The sequence below is a fragment of the Balaenoptera ricei genome, chromosome 9 (genome assembly GCF_028023285.1).
Source record: "Balaenoptera ricei isolate mBalRic1 chromosome 9, mBalRic1.hap2, whole genome shotgun sequence".
In the NCBI taxonomy this organism is placed as follows: Eukaryota; Metazoa; Chordata; class Mammalia; order Artiodactyla; family Balaenopteridae; genus Balaenoptera; species Balaenoptera ricei.
Window position 1 is genome coordinate 14,508,770 of NC_082647.1, and position 19,927 is coordinate 14,528,696.

Consider the following 19,927-nt stretch of genomic DNA (forward strand, 5'->3'; position numbering starts at 1 on the left):
AGCTTACATAAAACCAGGTCTCGGGCTTCCCAGGTGGCGCAGTGGTTAAGAATCTGCCTGCCAATGCAGGGGACACAGGTTCGAGCCCTGGTCCGGGAAGATCCCACATGCCGCGGAGCAACTAAGCCCATGCGCCACAACTACTGAGCCTGCGCTCTAGAGCCCATGAGCCACAACTGCTGAGCCCACGTGCCACAACTACTGAAGCCCATGCACCTAGAGCCCGTGCTCCGCAACAAGACACTGCAATGAGAAGCCCTTGCACCGCAATGAAGGGTAGCCCCCGCTCGCCACAAGTAGAGAAAACCCGCGCGCAGCAACGAAGACCCAATGCAGCCAAAAATAAAGAAAAAAATGAGTAAAATAAATAAAAATTAATTAAAAAAAAAAAACAACAGGTCTCATCTTATTCCCTAAGCCTGCTGTGTGTCCCCTGGCCTCTGTGCTTCATTTGCCCCCTTCTTCCTCTTGGGGTGCTCTCCTGTGCCCCACTCTCCCTCTGACCCTTGCAGTCAGTCGGTAACCGTTACGCCTGCCTTATCTGGTCAGTTATCTTTTCTCATGTCACCCATCTCGTCTTGTTGGTCTCTTGAAAAGCAGTAGTACTGTTTTTCACGATGCCTGTAGCCTTCCTACAGCACTTGGGGTGGTGCTTGGACATAGCAGGCACTCAGCCAATATTTCTGGGTGACCACCATGGTCTCTAGAATCCTCAGCTTGGCAGATTTGGAAATGTGACTTGATAAATTCGTCAAGGATTATGATGTTCAGAAGGACTGATTCCTACTAACTGATCTTGTAGAACAGGGATCCCCAGCCCCTGGGCCACAGACCGCTGCCGGTCTGTGATCTGTTAGGAACCGGGCCACACAGCAGGAGGTGAGCAGCGGGTGAGCGAAGCTTCATCTGTATTTACGGCCGCTCCCCATCACTCGCGTTACCGCCTGAGCTCCGCCTCCTGTCAGCATTATGGTGAGCTGCATACTTATTTCATTATATATTACAATGTAATAATAATAAAAGTAAAGTGCACAATAGATGTAAGGTGCTTGAGTCATCCTGAAACCATCTCCTGCCCCTCCCCCACCGCCCCACCCCCATCCGTGGAAGAATTGTATTCCACGAAACCAGACCCTGGTGCCAAAAAGGTTGGGACCGCTGTTACGGAAGATGATTAATCTGAATTATTTAAAGAAAGATAACCCTAGACATGCATATACAAGGGCATTTCCTCCTTAGTCAGAAGGTGCTTCCTGGGGTCCCTGTTACAAATCAGCGATTGCTTTACTAAGCACAGAATTTGAACAGAAGGCATTATGTGCTTTTATGGATACCTATAAATTATGAAAACATTCTCTGCTTCAGGGATATTTCTCTCTAAAGAACCTGTATCCGGCATCTAGGTTCAAATACCTTCTTTCCCCGCTAAACAATGAAAAATCTCAGACTCTTTTTTTATAGACTTCGCTGAGACATCTGTCACTTATCATTGTAACATCAGCCCTCTTTATTTTGGTATGTTCGGCACATTATAGTTCCCAAATTTATAGATATTCTGGTTATTTATATTTTAGGTTCATCATTTTTGGGTCACAAATAAGATGGCATCTTAAATCTTGGTTTGTAATTTTTGAGGATTCCTTCTTTTAGGATCTGCAGATCTCTGTTTATAAGACAGTACAGCGTAACACCCCTCCTAGGGGAATGACAGATGCTGTGCCTCAATTCTAGGCATCTCGATCCAAACTCCCGTATAAGTAAGGAGTCCAGAATAGTGTTTGTTCTGCCATTAATGAATCAGTGGTACCCTGGGTGTGTGAGAAATGCTATTTTTAAACCCATTGCTGACTTCAGTGATAAAGAGGGTACAGACTGCCTTGCCAGGCTTGTGAGCTTCCCGTGACTAATACCCATGGTTATTGTGACGTCAGAACTTGACTATTCTTTACCAAGAACATAACCATTGCATCATGCAACTGGGGGCAGGGTGTGAAAAGTCCATTTTTCCCAGAGAACACAGCAGCACAGAGCATCAGCTGGTTCTCCCACGAGGGCACGTAAGCCTAAATTCTGTAGTGCCAAACTCCTATTTGGGTTTGGAGAGCAGCCTCCCATTTTTGTCACTGGAAAGTCATTTGCCTCAAAGTTTCCAAACCAAACGAGAAGCATTTGTGATGGGTGATCCTATACCTTCCACTTGTTCAGGAAAGTTATTGGGTGGGGATTAATGCGTGCACACCTGAAGTCACTAATAGCTGTGAGGGTCAGAGCTGTTCCATCATTTGACCCACTGATCTCAGGAAGCATTTTCACAAAGCCCAGAAGTGATGCTAAAATATGGAAGCTAGGGACTGAACTATTTAGAATTTTTAAAGTTGTCTCTAAAAATGAGTGCTCTGATTTTGGTGGGTGAGGATGCCGAGCATCAAAAGGTAATTACAATCAGCCTCATTAATTCAGGCTGATTAGGGATAGGAGCATTAAGGAAGGTTACAGGGCTCGTTAGGATGGGCTAAGTTATACTGCGGCAGCAGATACCCCCCCACATCTCAGGGACTTAAAATAACAAAGGTTTGTTCCACCATCTTGCTGCCTGTTCCCCTTGAGTCAGCTGGGGTATCCGCTCCTTCTAACCCTCGTTCCATCCTTCCACCCACCCCGGGATCATCACTGGTTACGTGTGCAAGGAGAAGTGGGACCAAGTAGGCAAATTGCACACCGGCTGCCCAGAAACGACGCTTGTCACTCCCTTTTTATTGGCCAAGTTTAACCATATGGCCAAGACTAATTCCAAGTTACTTGGCTTTAGCTACTCGAGTTATAACAGGGATTTTCAAAGTGCAGGGCTCAGAACAATTTATTGGGATGTAGAAGAAAATATTAGAATATGTATATTTTATCTCATCCTTTTAAATTCTCTATTTTTGTGTTTTTAATAAACATAAGAGTAAAGTAGAACATATATAATTTATTAAAAATAATTATCACATGTGTTAGGAATCTTCAGTTTTTTTTACTGATTGTCGATCAGAAATGCTTAGGTCATAGTTTATACAGTAGATGCAAATGTGCAATGTGTACACTGTGCATAGAAACTGGGTCCCGTTTATGACCAGGAGTAGTGTTTGTTTTGTTTTTTTAGTTTTTTTTTTTTTTTTTTTAATTTATTTTTGGCTGTGTTGGGTCTTCGTTTCTGTGCGAGGGCTTTCTCTAGTTGCGGCGAGCGGGGGCCACTCTTCATCGTGGTGCGCCGGCCTCTCACTATTGTGGCCTCTCTTGTTGCGGAGCACAGGCTCCAGACGCTTAGACTCAGTAGTTGTGGCTCATGGGCCCAGTTGCTCCGCGGCATGTGGGATCTTCCCAGACCAGGGCTCGAACCCGTGTGCCCTGCATTGGCAGGCAGATTCTCAACCACTGCGCCACCAGGGAAGCCCCATTTTTTAGTTTTTTAAAATTGAAGTATAGTTGGTTTACAGTGTTTCAGGTGTACAGCAGAGTGATTATACATAAATATGTATATATATTTATGTATTTTTCAGATTCTTTTCCATTGTAGGTTATTACAAGATATTGAATATAGTCCCCTGTGCTATACAGTAGGTCCTTGTTTATCCATTTTGTATATAGTAGTGTGCAGGAGTAGTGCTTTTGATTAAAATGTTACACAGAAAAGGAGGACATACGTTTTTAAGGTAAAGTAGGTAAAAGATAGAGTCTGTATCTGAATCTTCTGAATCCCTCCAAGTTTCCCCGGTGTCCTCTTCAGAATCGTTGGAAGTTGCTTCCTCCTGTCCAAACCTGCCTTCCCTCCAGGAACAGCATTTGAGATAAGTGACAAATGAGCTCTTGTCCCATTTCATTGTCTTTTCTGTCTTTCCTTGTCCGGTCATTCAGAAATAGGGTACCGAGGCCCTCGTCCGGCCAGGCGTGGTGCTGAGGGGACCCCTGGTACCCTGTGAATTTGGTTCATCTCAAGCAGCCGGCGTGTTGGCCGTGCTGCTTGTTAGATGGGCCTCGGCGAGCCAGCTGACCTCCCCCTCCTCCTCTGTCACCGGACACTTACGTAGAGCTCACTCTGGACCAGGCACTGCTCTAAGTGCATGATAGACACTGACTCATTCCCTTCACACCAGGACCCTATGAGATACTGTCTCCATCTCAGAGAGGAGGAAACTGGGGTGCCGAGGCTGCATCACTTGCTGAGACTTGCAGCCGGCAAGGGGCAGAGCCCACATCTGACACAGTGGCTGGGAACTCAGAAACGATCTGAATTGAGCCCCTGGAACACAAACCACTGTTAAGTTGGGACCAGCTATGTCACCAGCTGCCATCCTCTGTGCCCCAGAGCAGGACACGTGAGAACTTTCTGACCCCTTCGCTGTGCTCCGGGGGAGGGAAGCAAGACCCCGTATCATCAGAGTGGGCACCTCCCCTCAGGCCGTGTGCCAGTGGCCAGCACTGTGGGGTTGCTGGGTCACAGCAACACCAGGACTGGTTTGATGACAGTGACTCACAGCATAAAAATGTCCTCGCAGCGGCCCAAAGAGCCCGCTTTAATTTGTGCGGCTTAGAACGGGCTATTGGTTGTCTTGCCAAGGGATCCCTGTGCCAGCTTGTTTTTATATCTGCAACATCCACACACAAATACATGCCTAAATATTGTGAATAATACCATGTAGCATTTTTCTTGTGCTTCATAGTTTACAAAACACATCACAGTATTCCTTCATTATTCTGCTTGTGCTCACAATACCATTTCACTTGCGTTCTGTGTTCTCCCTTTCTTCCCATCTTGTATTTCTTTTTCCTTTTCCTCCTCCCCAACCTTACTCCCTCCCAGCATCCCAGCCTGCTTTTCCCCCATCCCTCCGGCTTTTCTTTATGTCTTTCCACCCCCTTTCCTCCCTTTACACCATCGGGCGGCGCTTCCTCTACCTTTTCCCAAACTGATCGCTAGTTGAGTTTCATCAGACGTCAGTTAAAGGCAACTGAGAGTAATGAAAAAATTCTCCGAGGAGCAAAGGAGCTGTAACGTAGAGTTACTGTTGTAAACGGCAGTCACCATTTAAATCAAGTAGGAAGGATTATATTACTGTGCTTTTAAGAGGAGGAATGAAAGAATTCTGTCTCTGAAGAGAACCCAGGAAAAAGAGCTCTGTGCACTTGGCCTCATGGGCATCCCTGGGTCTGTATGACATCTTCACAAAGTTTTCTTTGCAGGTAGGTAGCAGCCCACGAGAGAAATGTTCAAAGAAATACATAAACATGAGTACAAGAGGCAGCGACAGGTGTTGCACTGAGAGCAGGACGCAGATGGTGGCCTCTTGTCCTGGTTTGTCTGTACAACAGCAAGAAGCTGAGGTTTAGGGAGGGCAGGTCCAAGGAAGTGCTGGCCGGGACTCCTTAACTGTTACCGTAGCCGGTGAGAACAGACTGAACTTTTCTGTGCCTTCCAGAGAAGTCACATGTTGATCACGAAGAACAAGTATACTTGCATAAAGAGAAGAGGTGTTTAGCAACCCCCTTCCGGGACTCAGAACTCAGATGGGGGCGTGTAAGGCTGAGGATGATTCTCCTGTCTTTCAAGTGAGAGGCTGCGAAGACAGGCTGTCAGGGCAGACTGCTGTTCGGCCAGTGTGACTCTGCAATTGTTATACTTTATCGTAGCTTGAGTACAAACATGTTTTTTCAATGAAATATATCCTGAATTACATCACAGAGAGTATAGTTTCCTAGGGCTACTATAATAAAGCACCACAAACCGGGTGACCTAAAACAACAGATATTTATTCTCTCAGTTCTGGAGCCTGTAAGTCTGAAACCAAAGTGTCAGCAGGGCCATGCTCCGGCTGAGACTCAAGGCAGAGCCCTTCCTCGCCTCTTCCTAGCTTCTGGTGACCCCCAGCCATCCTCAGCGTTCCTTGGCTTTTGCAGCTACATCACTCCAGGCTCTGCCTCTGTCCTGATGAGGCATTCTCTCTGTGTGTCTGTGTCCTTTCTCCTTTTCTTATAAGGATGCCAGTCATACTGGATTAGAACTCACACTACGGCCTCATCTTAACTTGATGACACAAAGGTTCTATTTCCAAATAAAGTCACATTCACAGGTACTAGGGGTTAGGACTCCAGCATACCTCTTGAGGGGTCACTTCTTAATAGAATTTACCCAGAGTAACAGAGTAATAGATTTACATAATTTGTTGGTGTAAAAGAAAGTTGACAGTGGCACGGTAATAAGAACAACAAAATGGAAAAGAGTAAAGTAGGTTTTCAGTTCCGATTCTGAGTGCGCCAAACATTGCTGAAGGAGAAGCTAATTAAATTCACAAGACAAATTAGTTGTGGGCTGGGCATGGGATGGGTAAGGTTAAATAAAACACGTAATTTGGTAAGAGGAATTTAAGAATAACTACTTCTTTTTTGCCTAAAAGAGAAAACAAGCCTACCAGATTTTTAGTCTTGATTTGGACCTTATAAACCACTTCTGAAGGGTAGAAAAATTCAATCTGAGGCTTACCCTAGCATCGCCAGACACGTAGCTAACCCCTCAGTACCTGCCCCCGCTCCAGCTCACTGCTTTCTTGAGGTAGTCAGTATGCTTTGGAAACAATATTGAATGGACGGGGATTGGTCTGCCGGTGATAGCAAGTGGCTGAAAGATCCGGGGACACAGTGCTTTTGTAAAGATTTGTTGTGACTCAAACACCTGCAAATTAATGCTGCTGAGACTTTAACTGCCTCATTTAGAACATTTCAGGGACAATGTGAGCAGCCTGCTAGATCTTTGAAAAATGTGTATTTAAATGAAATTCTGGGTTAAACCCAGAAGTATAGCTGATTTTGTTTTTACGGTTTGTGGGTGTGTTACCTTTTTCATCCCACCAGGTGTGTTTAAATGTTATCTTCTTGAGATCCTCAGTTGGAAAGAAGATGCAAAGTTGAAAAATGTAAGCCTCTACCACCTTTGGACTAAAAGGACAACATGGGTAGCAGAAGGGAAGTAGAGTGTGTCTGAGAAAAGACCGATCCAAGGCTCTGTTAAGGCGAGAGTGGCCCTGAAGAAGGAAAGTTCCTCATCCTCGCCCAGCCCTCAACTGATTTGCCTCTTGAGTGTACTCATGTCTCCTTCAGAAATGTTTGGAGCACTCAGAATCTGAGCTAGAAACTTAGTTTACTTTCCCATTTTGGTGTTATTAATATGTGACTTTCAATTCTCTTTTATACCAGAATGACTACAATTATTCCTCGATATACATTGCAGAGACATTCCTGCATGGCCTTTTCCGGAAGCACTGCATAAGTAACATAAACTTATGCAGAATTTAATTTGAAATAATCACTTTGCTTTTGCTTGTATAATATTTGACTAATTGAAATCCCCTCCTGGGTCCATTGAGGCAAGATATAGGGAAATTACAACATGGAATGTTTTATCTCCAAGGAGGGAAAAACAGAGAGAGTTCTTTTAAAATATGACAATATATCCTGAGAAAGTTATGCGTTAGTAAAATGCATTTGGTCTCCTTAAACCTTCCGTTAAGGGTTGAATTGTCTCCCTAACCACCTCGCCTGTAAAAACACATGTTTAACTCTTAACTCCATTATCTCAGAATGTGACCTTATTTGAGGAAGGGTCTTTACAGAGGTAGTCAAGTTACAGATTATTAGGGTGGGCCCTAATCCTATATGATTGGTGTCCTTAAAAGGGGGAAATGTGAACCTAGAGACATGCACAAAGGGAAGACAGCCCCCTGTAAACCATGGAGAGGCCTGAAGCAGATCCTTCCCTCAGGGTCCTCAGAAGGAACCAATCCTGCCAACACCCTGATTTTGGACTTCCAGCCTCCAGAACTGCAAGACAACACATTTCTGTTGTTTAAGCCCCCCAATCTGTGGTGCTGTGTTATGGCCATCCTAGCAAGTACATACACCTATGTTGAGAAGTATTTTTTTTTAAATAATTAATGTTCTTAATTAATGCAATTATTGCTTGAAAACAGAGTTTTTGAGGTTTTTTTTTTTTTATACAGTTGTTTTCCTTTCATTGATTCTCCAGTTTCCTGGAGAAAGAAACTGAAAAGCATGTTTGTTTTTTCGGTATCTTTTTTTTTCACCAGAATTATCTTGGATTGGTAATTTTCAGATTGCTTATGAACACTTGGTAACATGGCCTCTAGATAATCAATTTATAGGCTACATGTACTTACCCACTGCAGTGAAAGGCTGGCACATCCATAGTGATTTATGGCTTAGTCCCAGGCAATGAGGCAAGAGTCACAGGAAGGGGAATTTGAGAGAGGTTTGACTCTGTTATAGGTGAAGTTAGTGACTTTCAGAAAGAGAAAGTAAGTCTGAACATGGATAAGGGCTGATTTGGACAAATAATGAGCCAGTAGGTAGATAGGTATGTGGAGAATTTGCAAATGGTAGGAAAAGGATGTTTTCTCAATTGGAGAAACACAGCTTATGGTAGAATTTGCAGATTCAAGGAAGATGACGTAAAAGATTTTGAAAGTCCTTAAGAGAATCATATTTCTTGGGAAAGCAGGGGGCATAACATGGTGCACTTGGTTCTCTTCCCAGGGGAGTGCCCCTTCTTCCTCTCCTCCTGACCCTGTGGGAAAAGAGGGCTGGTGGCTTATTCCTAGCCAGGCCCAGTAGCGCTTTCTCTGTTTTCATTCTCCTGGATCAATCCCTTAATTGTTTTTGTGGGGTTTTTTTTTTCATCGTTTTATCCTTGATTTCTTCACTGTGACTCATACTGTCCTCCTCATACTGTTTGACAATGTCTGTGCCCCCAAGGATTACTTTATTTGCCATCTGCTCTACTTTCTACACCATTTCTCCTGGGAAACAGCTTTACCCACATGGATTCCATTTTCATCTAGGTGTTGCTGACAGCCCTCAGGTCAACGACCCCTCGCCCATTCTCCCATCCTGGTTTTTCTATTGGTACATATAGAACATCGTCTCCTCTCTGTTGTTACTAATGCCTACAATAAAATCTCTCCAAAATCGAGCTCTTCCTTGGGACTTCCCTGGTGGCGCAGTGGTTAAGAATCCGCCTGCCAGTGCAGGGGACACGGGTTTGAGCCCTGGTCCAGGAAGATCCCACATGCTGCAGAGCAGCTAAGCCCATGCGCCACAACTACTGAGCCCGCGTACCGCAACTACTGAAGCCCGCGCGCCTAGAGCCCGTGCTCCGCAACAAGAGAAGCCACCGCAATGAGAAGCCCGTGCAGCACAACGAAGAGTAGCCCCCGCTCGCCATGACTAGGGAAAGCATGCGTGCAACAACGAAGACCCAACGCAGCCAAAAATAAATGTTAATAAGTTAATAAATAAATTAATTAATTTTTAAAAAATCGAGCTCTTCCAGCTCACTCGGCTCTCATCTTGAGCAACACCGTTCCTTTCCCAGTCTCTTTGGGATGTGATCCTTTGATTTCAGTCTTTTTCCCTTTCCATATTTTTGTCACTCTGTCCTACTGATCTTTGTTTAGCCATATTTTTGACTCCACCCGTTTGTCCTTGGTCTTATGCATGGACTGGTTCAGGGTCACCTTGCCCTCTCCCCGCTCCAATTCATCCTGTGCAAGCTTAGCCCATCTTATTGATTTCCGTTGTCTTTTCCAAGTGGTTTATCTTCATTGAGGATTCAACTCAGCAAATGGGAACTAGATGCTTGATTGTCAATGACCAGCAGCTCCTGACACTGTAACTTTGGTAAATTAAGCACTTCCCTGCCTCAGAGTTTCAGTATGAATAGCTGAACAGTGAAGGTTTCAACTTGGATCTCTTGTCAGTGCTTGTAATTCATCTTGTTCAAAACCCATTCCATTATCCCATCTCCCAAGAGAAACAACGCTTTAAGACCACCTCCCATCTTCCATGTCACCGTCTGTGGAACCCCGCTCCTTTCAGGCCCCCAGACGTATTCGATTGCTCCCTCGCCTTTGCCCTTGCGTCCCGTCTGTCAGTGCGTCTTGCCTCTTTTCTCTGCACAGTCTTATGTTTCTGCTGCTTCCTTTCTGTTTTCTCAGGCAGTTCCTTAGTCCAGGTCCTCATTACCTCCCCCCTGGACTGCTAGGACAGCCCAGGTCAGCTCACCCAAGACCGGTGCTCTGTCCACTGTGCCACTGTACATCAGAGGAGTGAAGTTTACCTCTTTCAGGAGGTAAATTTATTTTATTTGAACAGTTTTGAGGGGTTGTATTTCCCAAATGTCATCATAACCAGAGGATAGAGAAATGCAGGTGACTTGGGAGTGCTGTCGTGGGGTCCATTGTTTTACCAGGTGGCGTGCAGTCGGTGTGCCCCATACTTTAGATCAGTCTCCTCTCACACACCAACTTTCATTTTGCCTTGGCTGTTATGGTACCTGTCTCCTTATTTGGTGCTTTAACTCCGAGACCCTAAAGCATGAAGAAGGGTTAACAGCACAGATTTGGTAGTCAGGCAGACCTTAGTTCAAATCCCAGCCCTGCTGGTAGTAGCAAAGTGAGCTTGGACAAACTGTGTCATCTCCCTGCACTCCACTTACCCATCTGTAAAATGGGAAATGCACCTGACCTTACGGTTGTGGGGTGTGCGCACCTGGAGTCTGACACAGAGAGCAAACCCAGTAACGACAGTCCCTCTACGACTTGTTAATCGAGTGTTAGATGACAGTCAGTATAAAGTGAGTGGCTTTAGTGGTAGGGCTTCACACCAGCCTTTTCAGGATTTAAAAATTACTTCTAGAAGATTGAAATTATCAGAAGAGGACAATTCTGGATAAGTAGGCTGTTGGTGCACACAGTGTAGACTGGTAGTTACGTTGGGGGTGAGCATTTGTTAATGTATTAAATGCTCCTAAGTTGTTGTCTCCAAACAAAGCTTCAGCTTCCTGAGGGCAGAGACCACAGTGCTGGCTGCAGGCCCCCAACACCCAGTGAGCAGGAGCTGGAACACTGTCCTTATGCCCTTCAAAAGGTATAACATCTTTTTAGTCGCAGCTCAAGTCTTACCTCCCCTGTAAACCCTTGCCTAACCACAGCCCATAGTGATGCCTGCCTCTGAACTCCTGTTGCATTTACTTTGGCAAGTTGCTTACGTTGCCCAGAATTGCCAGTTGTCCTTTTTACTCTGCACTGAACTTGGCACCCCCATGAGATTTTAAGCTCCTTTAGCGCAGTGCCGATGTCTTAGATGTCTTGTGCTTCCTTTTGTCCCCAACTCCAGTCTTTTTATATAGAGCGCCCTTAATGGAATCAGTAGTATTGTGATTGTCATTATTGATAAAGAATTCTGTAGAGCTCGTGGTTGATCCTAAACTGTGCTCTGGTGGAATATACTACACATTTAACATTACACAACTAGCAGATAAAATAGACTTTGATGGAAAATGATATACAAGCCCCATAGACATTTAGTATACACTGTTTTGGAAATGTAGTATTTAGAAATGGGCTAAACTGAAATTATCTTTGTACTCCTTGTGAAGTATAAACTTGACAAGCAGGATTACTGTCATTAAAATTTTATGAATATTGTTACATATATCAATGAAGAAATTTTTTCTATTTTCAACCCCCTGAGGCATCAAATTATGGTAATCAATGATTATACAGATTAACCCTTTTTAGGCGTTCTTAATGTCCATTCAGATGCGTATTTCTAACATTCATATATTTTTTGAAATATTCTATAATTTTATTATACCTTATGTGCATAATGTGATATGTAAGAGAGATACAGCAGTCAGCTGAGTATGGGAATTAATCCGTCCTTTGAGTTCTGGATTACAAAAAAAAGAAAGATCTGTAGCTTCTATCAAATACTTACTATTTGGTAGAAGTGTGTGGCCAAAGGACTATAGGAAGTGGGGAAGTTGGCACCGCCTAAACTAAGGTGTTCCTTTTTTTTTTTTTGGTCATACCATGCAGCTTGCCAGGATCTTAGTTCCCCGGCCAGGGATGGAAGCCATGCCCACAGTAATGGAAGCATGGAGCCCTAACCACTGGACTGCCAGGGAATTCCCAAACTAAGGTGTTCATAATTCTGTTCTCTTTAATAATATAACTGGATTCTGAGTGGTGATCTGCAACACCAAAATTAAACTTTACATACTGATAAAAATGGTGCCACTGTTTCCCTTATAGTTCCTTCTCTCGAGCTTTGATAGGGTACAGTGAAATTGAATTCAGCTTAATTATTTTTTTAATCATAGTTGAACCCTCACTCATTCCTGTAGTTTCGGCAGAGTCTGATCTTCCAGTAGATAATTTTGGGGTGGTGAAATGGAAAGGAAATGTACTCAGATGTGAAGCAACTTTTCAGTTCATCTAATTGTGAAATATAAAATTATGAAGAAACTAGGCAAATACGTGGAAAAAAATGAACTAAATGAGCCAATCCTTTAACAAATGACCTTTTAAAAATTCTTGTGACTTAAGAGCTCAGGAAGATCAGGAAGATTTTTAACTATCCTTTTTTTTAAGGTGGAAAATATTATTTTTAACCCTAGAAAAATAAATTTCTCTTTAAACTATTAAGACAAAGTGGCACATAGAATTACCCAGATTTGAACTTCTGGGGTCAAGGTCTGGTTTTTCCACTTAATTATAGGAGCCTTAACCCATCACTTGACTTCCTAGTTTTCAAACTAGGACCCTCGTAAGAATGAAAGTGGGCAGGGTGCTCTTACTAATTCGTTTGGAATAACAAGGGTGATTCCGGATTGTCCCAAAGTCAGATGTACGTTTACCCTGTTCGTAAAACATCCTGCCCAGAGCCTGGTACTTACTGGGTGCTCAAGATTTTAATATCTGGAGAATCATGAGACTCCTGAGTAATAGGGTTTGAATTCAAGTGTGATAGCATTTTGTGGACATAAATGGCATCTCTAATAAAGAGTAGAAGGCAAATGTTTTAAAAATAGTATTTTGAAATGCAGACTTTCATGCATATCTTTTTAAAAATGCAAAATGAGCATGTGAATAAAATGACTAAAAGAGGGCCCAGTGCTTTCACTGCCTTTAGCAGTGTCAGAAATGCACCCTAGGTAGCTGGGACCTGGATTTGTTTGGGGCATGAAAGAAGCAGTCTTTCATCTTTGTGGTAATAAGAAATGACTTCTTACAAATAATGGAGTTTAATTCTGCCAACTATAGGATGTATTTTAGTGCCCATTTTATAGGAGCTGTATTTCATTTGCCATATGCAAGGAAGGACATATTACATACAGTTGTGTAGTACAAGTTGACCTAAATTTTAATAAATTAGTTTTTAAATGCTTTTTCCTGGTCACTTTTATAACATCTGCATAAACTTGTATCAGTAACATTAAAAAACATTCAAGGCCCTGATGAATATCTAATACACAGTGTTTATAATTTTGACCTTCTTATGAGACAGATGGTAACAGTGATGTGCCTTTTAGAAAGTTTAGTTCTAAATTGTGGTGAGTCACTGTGCTTTCACATGAGTGACAATGCGGCAGTCATGTCAGGAGTTATTTTGGGAGGCTACTCGGGCTTTTGTGGAATGGTCTGGGTCTCGTGGCCCCCTCTAGGGAGCAGGTGTGAGTTTTGCAGATTTATCCTACAGTGATTTCCCTGGTGCCTCACTCCCCATGGGCTCAAAACCCGCCCTCACACCCATATGGTAATAGCCTCCCAGTCTCCCAAGGAAGGTGGAGAAAAATTCACTTTCTCTTCCAAGAACCAAATAGGAAGGGCAGAGATGACTTAAAAAGGGATTGAAATGGTTCCATAGGATCAAACTGAAAATGCCCATTAAACCCCCTGCCTTTTCTGAGAAGAAAATTGACAGATGAGGAGGGCAGCAGGCCTTGAAGAGCACAAAGGTCAACACAGAAAGAAGTGAGAGGAGACAGCTCTCTCTAGAGTGGAAAACATAAAGGTCCTTGCCTTCCTCGGCCCCAGCCTTGGGGATCTGAATAAATAGAATGCAAAGGGTGTGGGCTGGGCTCACTGGGATCTCCACGAATCAGGAGGACTTGTTCCAGAAAAATACTCTCAAGGAGAAATGTTTGGCAATAAGTTTGGTTATTCCTGTAGGATTGTTTTAAGACTAAGCTACGCAACTATCAGCAACGGTTTATCACTTATAAGATAGTTTAGAGATTTAAAAATAAGTAACAGTAGTAGTAGTAATAACAATAATTGCTATTATTATTATTATTGAAGACTTTCTTGACCTATATTTTCTTTGAGCAGTTTGCTTCGCAGAGCAAAATGGCCTCTGCTACAGAATAAAGGTAATAAGACTGTAATGGCAAACTTCCAGCTCTAAGATAAATAAGTTCTGGGATGTAACGTACAGCCTGTGACTGTAGTCAACAACGGGGTATTGTGTACTTGAAAGCTGCTAAGAGAGTAGATCTTAAATGTTCTCACCACACACACACACAAAAGGTAATTAGGTGATGGAGGTGGTAACTAACCTTATTATGATCATCGTTTTGCACCATATATTCATATCAAACCATCACGTTGTACACGTTGAACTGCCACGATTTTATATGTGTTATATCTCAGTCAAGCTGGAGGGGGAAATAAGGCTGTATCGGGAATTGCTAATCTAGTTCTTAGAATAGTGGCTGCTGACCTTATAAAGGAGCAGCAGTGGCCACACCAGGCCAGGCCAGAGTCTGCAGCAGGCGGTGCGGCAAAGGGTGTCCCTAGCCATGCAGGTCTCCTCTCTGATCCCGCGAATCTGTCACGAGAGGTACCCAGTGACAGTTTCCACAGTTTTATGACCCTTGGCTGTCATCCCAGTAGCAAATAAGTCATAAGCCATTCTCTTCCCCTCTGTAAAATTCCACTGCTACACCCTGGCCTTTCCACCAAGATTTTTCTGAAACAGTGAAAACAGAGAATAGAGCTACATCTCTTTTATGTAACATCAGCATATTTCTTCTGCCACCTCTGACCCCTCTCTGCCCCCCTCCCCGTCCTCCTGCCACAAAGCACTGAGGATGGAGCAGTAAGGGGCAAGCTCGATACCAAAGAATAAAGGAAATGCTTATTGCTTTGCCTCTTCAGTGGATACGTTACAAAAAGCTGAAGGATTGGTCATTTCTATATTGTATAAAATATCTAGAACAATGTGGTTATTTAATACTGATAAATATAGAAAAGCTATTTTCTGTGTTATTATAGAATTAAGGCAAGATTGACTTGAACAAAAAGTACCGTAGGAAGAAACAGGTAAAGTGTGAATTCTGAATGGGCAAGCCAAAATAGTCTTGTCAGGCAGAAGGCTGTCTACAGAAGTATAGTCATATTACACAAGTAGATATTGGAGTTCAGGAACCAAACAAGAAAGGAAGCTTCTGTCAGATCTATGGGATCAGGGTCAAGGTAGGGTTCAGAGCAGGTGTTGGGTGTTAGACAGGTTGAGGTTGCCCCTGGGAAGTGAGAGCACATCCAGGATGAAGTATAGACAGAACATGACTGCTGACCCCAGGACAGGAGCTGCCTGGACTCTGCCTTAGTTTGGGTGGAAAAGTATTGGCAGGTTTTTCTTTATTCTCCAGAGTGAGGCCAGGTTCCGTAGGTACTTGTGACTGGTAATTGCTCTATAGCTAGAAAACTAAGCTCTCCTCGAAGCCTGATCAGTTAGAGTGCTTTATTCCATCAACTGAGTGCCTCCCATATGTAACAAACCCGGCTTAATGCTAGGGGGAAAAAAAGAAGTATAACCTGTAGCTCGCACCTTCCGAATATAGCCTGGTTATGGAAACATGACTTAAACGTATAAAAAGTTATATAGCACAAAAGATAAGTAATTCAATTCAAGACAAGAGATTCTGCAAGGCAGAAATGCAGTTTGTGGGCAAATGGGCAGTGCACATGGTTAGTGCCTTAGGAATGGAGAGTTGGGAATATCAGTATAGGGTGGAGTTGTCTGGGAAGAGGAGGCATCTGAATTGTCTTATCTTTGGATAAGCTGAAAGAAGTGGTGAAGGCATGTCGGATGGGGGAATTGTGTAAGAGCATGGAAGTAGGAACTGTAAGAGACATTCTAGAAACAGTGAGTAGAACAGCTTAATTAAAATTGAGGGTCCAGGAAGGTTAATAGTTGGAGGTGAAGCCAACAAAGCAGTTGAAATCAAAATGTGAAGGTGTTAAGAGTCCTCAAATTTATCTTCTAGACACTAAGGAATCATTGAAAGTTTCTGGACAGAGACGTGACATGCTTAGAAATGTTCTAGGAAGATAATCTGGTGGCTGAATATGGGCAAATTAGAGGAAGAAAGAGTGCTCAGGTAGACCAGATGTCTGTGCTTGCTTTTGTCTACCGGAGAGTGATAAATGCTTTAACTCTGGAAGTGGCAGCAAGAACAGAAACAAAGAGATGGTTACAAGAGACATTTTGAAGGACAGAGAAATGAGACTCCAAATCTTCTTGTCCATGGAGGCAAAGAAGAATCCTCAAAGGTTTGGAACCAAGTGACTAGAAGAATATTTTATGAACAGCCATGGGGACATTATCATGGAGGGTGAAATGGCTGGATTTTTAGGAAAAGGTAAGGAGTTCACCTTTGGAAGATCATCCTTGATTTTGTAGGAGGAGGCAGAAATACGTCACTGGAAGGCACGAGGGAGCACTTGGCCTGTGATGAACGTGTCGGGGTCGCCTGCAGAGAGGTGACAGCTTCGATCCAGAGAGAACAGAGTCCAAACATTGGAGACGCCCACGTTTTAAAGGAGGAAGAGGAAGAGGAACCAGCCAGCACACAATGTGCAGTCAGATGCGGGATAGGGAGGTTACAGATTCACACAGCACAGATAAGAGCATCAAGAAGGAAGTCGTGGTCAGCAGTATCAGATTGGTCAGTTGCCAAGAGGTCAAAGAGATTAGAGGCTGAAAAAAGGCCATTGGATTAGGCAATTAGGAAGTCGTTTACCTTTAAGAACAGAGTCCTGTAGTGTGTGTATGTGTGGGGGGAGGTGGATTAAGGAGTGAGCCTTGAAGAAAAGGGAGCATAAACCATTGATTACAAGTGAGAAGAAAGAAAGTATCAAAAAGGAAGAATACGGCTGTTACTCCTCTTACCTTCCAAGTTGGGAGTTTCCATGTGCACATGTGAAGGCAGAAGAGAAGGATTGTCACTGATTCTTTTGGCAAAACTTTATTAAGTACCTACTAAGGACTTGGATCCAATTAACAGGGAGAAATTGAAAGCCATCAGAGTGGACAGCGGCGGGAGCATAGCATTCAAGAGAAAATGAGAGAGGCTGAATCATGAGAATAGGGGGAACTTTTAGTGTTGGAAAAGAGAGTCACCTCTTCCTCTGAGACCAGAAAGATGGAAGAGAGGATGGAGAATGGATGCAAATTCAGGAGTGTTTTGAAATGAAGAGAATAAAGATGGACAGCAAGGCTGCTGGCCTCAGGCTTCTGGACAAAGTGGAAGGTGGGTTGTTGCTGAGAGAGAGGGTGGACTAGGGTGGTGGGTGACGAGGAGAAAAGGAAAATGTTAAATAACCACCCTAGGTAATGCTAGGGGGTCAGAGAGACACGAACACTGGGATCGCTAAACACCAACGGTGCTTGATAGAAACCCCACTTTCCTTATGCTTTTATAGGAAATGTTTCTCAGCTGCAGCTTAGAAGATGGGCAGTGTTTCTGCTTTTACCTGTAAGGACTTATCCTTCCTCATCACCTTGTTACTTTTCCTTAATTCATTTTTATGAATTTCTGTTTGTTTCCACTATCACCATAATTATAAATTGTACAGCCATTCCAGAGTTATGGTCTCACAGATTTCTGAGGTTATCTAAATTGTGGGTGAGGTTTTGATATGAAATAGTATGACTTTCTAGATAAATTTATTGACAGATAAATTTAGCAGGAACACTGAGTGAATAGAGCCCATGAGTTGTGCTACCCACTCCTCCCCTCCAAAAAAAAGCTGATAAAATGATTCAGACTATCTAAATGAAAACATCAGACCAACTGCTGGTCGATTCAACCCTACAGAATTATTTAAGGTGCCTAAGATGCCAGGGGGTAATTATGGCTCATCCAGAAGCTAGCAGATCACGAGTGGCTCTGTGATTGGACCTGTATGGAAGCTGTTTCCTCAGATGAGTAAGCCTGACAGTCTTAGGGCCTGTGACAGAGAGGAGCCGACCATGGGAGACAACTAAGTATGTGACAGTTAGCTGGGCCACCTGATACAGTCTTCAGTTTTAATAGGATTGCAACCCAGTGAGAACTGAGGAAGAATTTGTTTCTATCACAAACAATATTTATTAAAAAAAACTACATAATGAACTAAGTTCTGGTATTCTAATTGTGTTTCTGAGTCTTGACTGTATTCTCACCCTGCAAGTCTCCCACCCTTCTGGTGGTGGCGGGCGGAACACTGGAACCCCTGGAGCCCACAGACTGAGTGACCAGACGGTGCTTCTGGGTGGAATAGATTCACTTTTCCAACCTTGTTTCGAAGTGAGAAGACAGTATACTCTAGGACCCATGCTGCCGGTCAGAACTGAAGTGGCTCTGTCGCGTTCATTCGTGTAAGGGTGACTAAGATATTTCTTTTCGCCTTTCTCTTTCTCACAGGTATGGCCTCACATGTGCAAGTTTTCTCCCCTCACACCCTTCAATCAAGTGCCTTCTGTAGCGTGAAGAAACTGAAAGTAGAGCCGAGTTCCAACTGGGACATGACCGGGTACGGCTCCCACAGCAAAGTGTACGGCCAGAGCAAGAACGCGCCACCATCCCAGCCAGCCGCCACGACCGTCAGCGCCTCCCTGCCCATCCCAAACCCCAGCCTACCGTACGAGCAGACCATCATCTTCCCAGGAAGCACCGGGCACATCGTCGTGACATCAGCAAGTAGCACTTCCGTCACCGGGCCAGTCCTCGGCGGACCGCACAACCTCATGCGTCGCAGCACTGTGAGCCTTCTTGATACCTACCAAAAATGCGGACTCAAGCGGAAGAGTGAGGAGATCGAGAACACAAGCAGCGTGCAGATCATCGAAGAGCATCCACCCATGATTCAGAATAATGCGAGTGGGGCCACTGTAGCCACTGCCACCACCTCGACTGCCACTTCCAAAAACAGTGGCTCCAACAGCGAGGGGGATTATCAGCTGGTCCAGCATGAGGTGCTGTGCTCCATGACCAACACTTACGAGGTCTTAGAGTTCTTGGGCCGAGGGACGTTTGGGCAAGTGGTCAAGTGCTGGAAGCGGGGCACCAATGAGATTGTGGCCATCAAGATCCTGAAGAACCACCCGTCATACGCCCGCCAAGGTCAGATCGAAGTGAGCATCCTGGCCCGCCTGAGCACAGAGAGCGCCGACGACTACAACTTCGTCCGTGCCTACGAGTGCTTCCAGCACAAGAACCACACGTGCTTGGTCTTTGAGATGCTGGAGCAGAACCTCTATGACTTTCTGAAGCAGAACAAGTTCAGCCCCTTGCCCCTCAAATACATTCGCCCGGTCCTCCAGCAGGTTGCCACAGCCCTGATGAAACTAAAAAGCCTAGGTCTTATCCATGCTGACCTCAAACCGGAAAACATCATGCTGGTGGATCCATCCAGACAACCGTACAGAGTCAAGGTCATCGACTTTGGTTCAGCCAGTCACGTGTCCAAGGCTGTGTGCTCCACCTACTTGCAGTCCAGATATTACAGGTAAGGCCGTTTGCCCCGAGACAGGAGATGCTGAATGCCCCGCGGCATTCACAGAGCGTGTGCGGTGTTGGTCACTGCCTGGGAGGTAAAATTGCTGCTCTCAAGGGATCACGATTTAGTTGGGAAATTAGGACACGTGCACGTTGAAATGATGATTAGAAGCCATGTAAGAATGGAGCCAAGTAAGATTCTTGGTGTAGAGGTTCAGAGTTGGGAGGGATTCCTGGGGGCTGGGGGCAAAGAGCAAAGGCATGGTCGGG

At 44.1% G+C, this 19,927-nt stretch overlaps 1 protein-coding gene across 7 annotated transcripts in view; it reads left to right on the plus strand.

Annotated features, from left to right (window-relative positions):
- HIPK2 (homeodomain interacting protein kinase 2) overlaps window positions 1–19,927 on the plus strand; it is a 186,923-nt gene that overhangs the window by 46,210 nt on the left and 120,786 nt on the right. For 6 of the 7 annotated variants that reach the window (XM_059933234.1, XM_059933236.1, XM_059933237.1 and 3 more), the window contains exons 1-2: window positions 17,366–17,428; window positions 18,584–19,667. In XM_059933234.1, coding sequence (XP_059789217.1) covers window positions 17,368–17,428; window positions 18,584–19,667 — 1,145 coding nt within the window. In that variant the 5' untranslated portion in view covers window positions 17,366–17,367. Of the gene's footprint in view, window positions 1–17,365; window positions 17,429–18,583; window positions 19,668–19,927 lie in introns of those variants that run through there. The other variant, XM_059933235.1, reaches the window with a different exon arrangement.